Consider the following 4,106-nt stretch of genomic DNA (forward strand, 5'->3'; position numbering starts at 1 on the left):
ACGTCCTGTATGCAGCCAGTACTGCCAGGCACGTCCTGTATGCAGCCAGTACTGCCAGACACGTCCTGTATGCAGCCAGCCCTGCCAGACACGTCCTGTATGCAGCCAGCCCTGCCAGGCACGTCCTGTATGCAGCCAGCACTGCCAGGCACGTCCTGTATGCAGCCAGTACTACCTCAGCCCAGCTACTTGTCACCCAGTGCCTTTGAGGTTGTGGTGTTAGGACATGACACACTGGGAAGGCAGGAAGGACTTTTTGTATCTGGTTTTGTGGTTCTTAGTGATTTGTTTTAGTCGTCATGAAGACCTTTCACCTCCTCCCTACCTTATGTCACATGGATCGGTCTGCAGCCTAAATAGTCAGTGCTGTTAGTTTCGGCAACCAATGTGTGAATCAGACCTTGCTGTCAGGTGGGTGGTCCTGGGTGGGAGAAGACAGCCTTAAACTGCCCTCCTCACACTAGCCCATATCAGCATATTGGGTGCCAAAACGAACATTATTGAATTTTCACTGTGCAGAACTAGGGGAGCGAGAAGCAGTGACGTCCTGGAGAGGGTGGAGGTGGTGGAGCTCCCCTTTAATGAAGAGTTTGATGTTGGCGGCGGTGACCTTTGGCGAGTACCTGTTCCACCTCTTGTGTAACCATGGTGCCGGAGACAATCCTAATATTTGTGCCGCGGTCTCCAGGTGACAGAGCTGTTATCAGGAATGTGGAAATGACGGGACTTTAACCCCTGCACGCCTGCTCGCTCAGTGTCAGTAAGCTGCCTGTACTCGAGGCTCAGGGATATTATTGTGAGGTAAGACTTTAAGGTCCTGCCCAGGGCGGAAGGTGCAGATAATTCCCAGAAATCGACCTGACCTGCCACAGAGAACGCATAGCGAGATAACTCGCATTATGGGCGGAGCTATTGTTTGCTTGCGCAAATAAGCTAAAGTCCAGTCCACCAGCATCTGATGAAGGGATAAAGCTCAGGTTCATTCTGCATTGACGTGCTACTCATCGTGATGGCGTCCGCTGATCCATCCGAAACTCTTACCTGTCCCACCTGCCAGAACTCAAGCACAGATACCGGAGCTTCTGAGCACAACTTCTGCTGGGTGTGCATCGACTGTGTTCTGGACAAGCAGAGAGGAGTCCACACACATCATGTGTGCAGAGCGCAGGAAGGTCCTGTCCAGGAGAGGAGACTCCAGGAGGTGGCCAGACCCAACAGCACCACCACCATCACCTGCACGTACTGCGTTCACTCTCCCATCCCAGCTGTCAAGTCCTGTGTCATGTGCGAAGCTTCTCTCTGTGACACCCACCTGGCCGTCCACAGCAAGTCCCCTGACCACGTCCTGATCGAGCCCACCACCGCCCTGCGCAACCGCAAGTGCTCTGTCCACAAGAAGATACTGGAATACTACTGCCCAGCCGATGCCGTCTGTGTCTGCGTGTCCTGTATTCTCTTTGGAGATCATAGAGGACATCGAGTGGAGACCTTTGAGGAGGTTTCAAGTAAAAAGAAGAAGAGGCTGAAAAACGACCTGAAAAAACTCACCTCAAGGAGTTTAGAGACTGAGAAAAAACTCCAGACTCTGCAAAGCCGTAGTGGAGAGGTGCGAGAGAAGACATCTGACGTGACTGAGAGAGTGACTGCCCTGTTCAGGGACATCAGGAGACAACTAGATGCCTTGGAGAAGAGGGTCCTGAGCGAGATCTCCAGGCAGGAGGAGCAGGTATCACTCACAGTCTCTAGACTGATCCAGCAGCTGGAGCTCCAGAAGGACGAGCTGTCCAGACACATGTCTTATCTGGAGGAACTATGCAACCAGATGGATCCTCTCATTGTCATACAAGAGCAGGAATCTGAGCGAGAAAACTTCCTGGATGTGGGGAAGGACAAAGGCGACTCCAGGGACCAGCAGGTCTACCGAGTGGCTGGGGTGGACGAGGGGATGATCTCAGTGACGTTACACACAGGATTATGTGACATCATGGCTGGAATCAAGAAAGGCATCAACACACAAGGAGCTGCAGACTTATTACTGGACGCAAACACAGCCGGAAATGACGTCCACATCTCTGGGGACCTAAAAACGGCGTCCTGGTCACACATCGACCAGAACTACCCGGAGAAGTCAGGGAGATTCCAGTATGATCAGGTTCTCAGCACCAGGAGCTTCAGCTCGGGGAGATATTACTGGGAGGTGGAGACAAGTGAGACAGGAGTCTGGTTTTTGGGGATGTGTTACCCCAGTGTAGACCGAAGGGGGCGCCAGTCATGGATCGGAGATAATAACAAGTCATGGTGTTTACGGCGATACGACAATGTCCAATACTCTGTGATTCACGATGGAAAGTGGCTGCAGTTACCCCACAGTGTGTCCTGCCATGTGCTGGGGATCTATCTGGACTACGAGGCCGGCCTGCTCTCCTTCTACGAGCTCCGAGACCCTATAAGACACTTACACACCTTCACCGCCACCTTCATTGAGCCCCTGCATGTGGCCTTCAGCGTGTACAAGGCCTGGGTGCGCATTAAGGGGTAAAAGTCCTGCATGTGGCCTGACACATTGAACCCCCAGGGGTTTCTACAAACGCTGCAGCTTTTCTGTGTCCTTCTTGGTCTGGGGTTCATAACGTCTGATACACGTGTCATATCGGGACTGTAGGTCACATGATGACGTCACAATCAGCTGTACAGGAGCCAACGGTTATGTTGTAGTCATTGTTGATTTGTAAAGCGCTACGGCATTTGATGGCGCTATATGAATAAAGATTATAATTATTGGGGGTTATTTATCATTGTTTTCTGGGATTTATTGCGTAAATAAAGTCAGACTAGAGCATATAAATTGACCTGCTGCTGCATCTTGTAGTTTGACCTGCTCCTGCAGCTTGTAGTTTGACCTGCTGCTGCATCTTGTAGTTTGACCTGCTCCTGCAGCTTGTAATTTGACCTTCTCCTGCAGTTTGTAGTTTGACCTTCTCCTGCAGCTTGTAGTTTGACATTCTCCTGCAGTTTGCAGTTTGACCTTCTCCTGCAGCTTGTAGTTTGACCTTCTCCTGCAGTTTGCAGTTTGACCTTCTCCTGCAGCTTGCAGTTTGACCTTCTCCTGCAGCTTGTAGTTTGACCTTCTCCTGCAGTTTGCAGTTTGACCTGCTCCTGCAGCTTGTTATTTGGCTTGCTCCCGCATTTAGTTTGACCCGCTCCCGCAGCTTGTAATGTGACTTACTGCTGCAGCTTGTAGTTTGACCTGCTCCTGCAGCTTGTAGTTTGACCTGCTCCTGCAGCTTGTAGTTTGACCTGCTCCTGCAGCTTGTAGTTTGACCTGCTCCTGCAGCTTGTAGTTTGACCTGCTCCTGCAGCTTGTAGTTTGATCTTCTCCTGCAGTTTGCAGTTTGACCTGCCCCTGCAGTTTGACCTACTCCTGTAGATTGTAGATTGACCTGCTCCTGCAGTGCAGTCACTAAATTTCAGGTGACGATTGACATCACACAATCACAAGTCCTATAATGAAGCTGTAAAAAAGAAAAGGAAAATGAATTGAAAATGAATTAAAATTGTTTTGAAATTATGTAAAAAAAGTTTTTCGTTGTTGTTTTTAATTCCTGTTTTATATCCATGAGGGAGCAGACTACAAGTCTAATGGCAATAAACCGATGTCAATGTTCTGTCCCAGGATTCTGCAGGTGCCGGACTCGCTCTGTTATTGGACAGTACCGGGGGCAGCGCCTGCAGTGTGGATGGGGAGGCGCAAATCTATGTACAATGGGGCTCATTTACTTACCGGTCCAGTCGCGATCCCGTCGTTGTCCGATGCTGATTCGGGTCTGTCAGGAGTCGCTAAGGTCGTGCTCCCGATATCCAGCAGGTGTCGCTGCTGCGCTGAGGTCCGCCGGAGTTCACCTGCTTCTTCCTGGTGCATGCGAGTGCTGATCTTGCGATACAAATCCTTTTTTAGATTCCGTGTTTTTTCTGAATCCGTCGGGTTCAGTTTCATTTCTGTTGTGTGAAAGCCGGCGCCGATGCGACACAATCTGATCGCGTGCACCAAAACCCGGGGCGATTCGGCACAAATCGGAAATATTCGGGAAACCCAACAAAAGTGCGGC

The 4,106-nt window shown here is 50.5% G+C and overlaps 1 protein-coding gene across 1 annotated transcript; it reads left to right on the forward strand.

Moving 5' to 3' along the window:
• Window positions 1-780: 780 nt before the first annotated feature.
• Window positions 781-3,527, forward strand: LOC140107057 (E3 ubiquitin/ISG15 ligase TRIM25-like). Its single transcript, XM_072131626.1, has one exon. The coding sequence runs from the start codon at window positions 1,010-1,012 to the stop codon at window positions 2,537-2,539; it is 1,530 nt and encodes a 509-aa protein (XP_071987727.1). The 5' UTR covers window positions 781-1,009; the 3' UTR covers window positions 2,540-3,527.
• Window positions 3,528-4,106: the final 579 nt, after the last annotated feature.

Source organism: Engystomops pustulosus, unplaced genomic scaffold (assembly GCF_040894005.1).
Source record: "Engystomops pustulosus unplaced genomic scaffold, aEngPut4.maternal MAT_SCAFFOLD_108, whole genome shotgun sequence".
Taxonomy (NCBI): domain Eukaryota; kingdom Metazoa; phylum Chordata; class Amphibia; order Anura; family Leptodactylidae; genus Engystomops; species Engystomops pustulosus.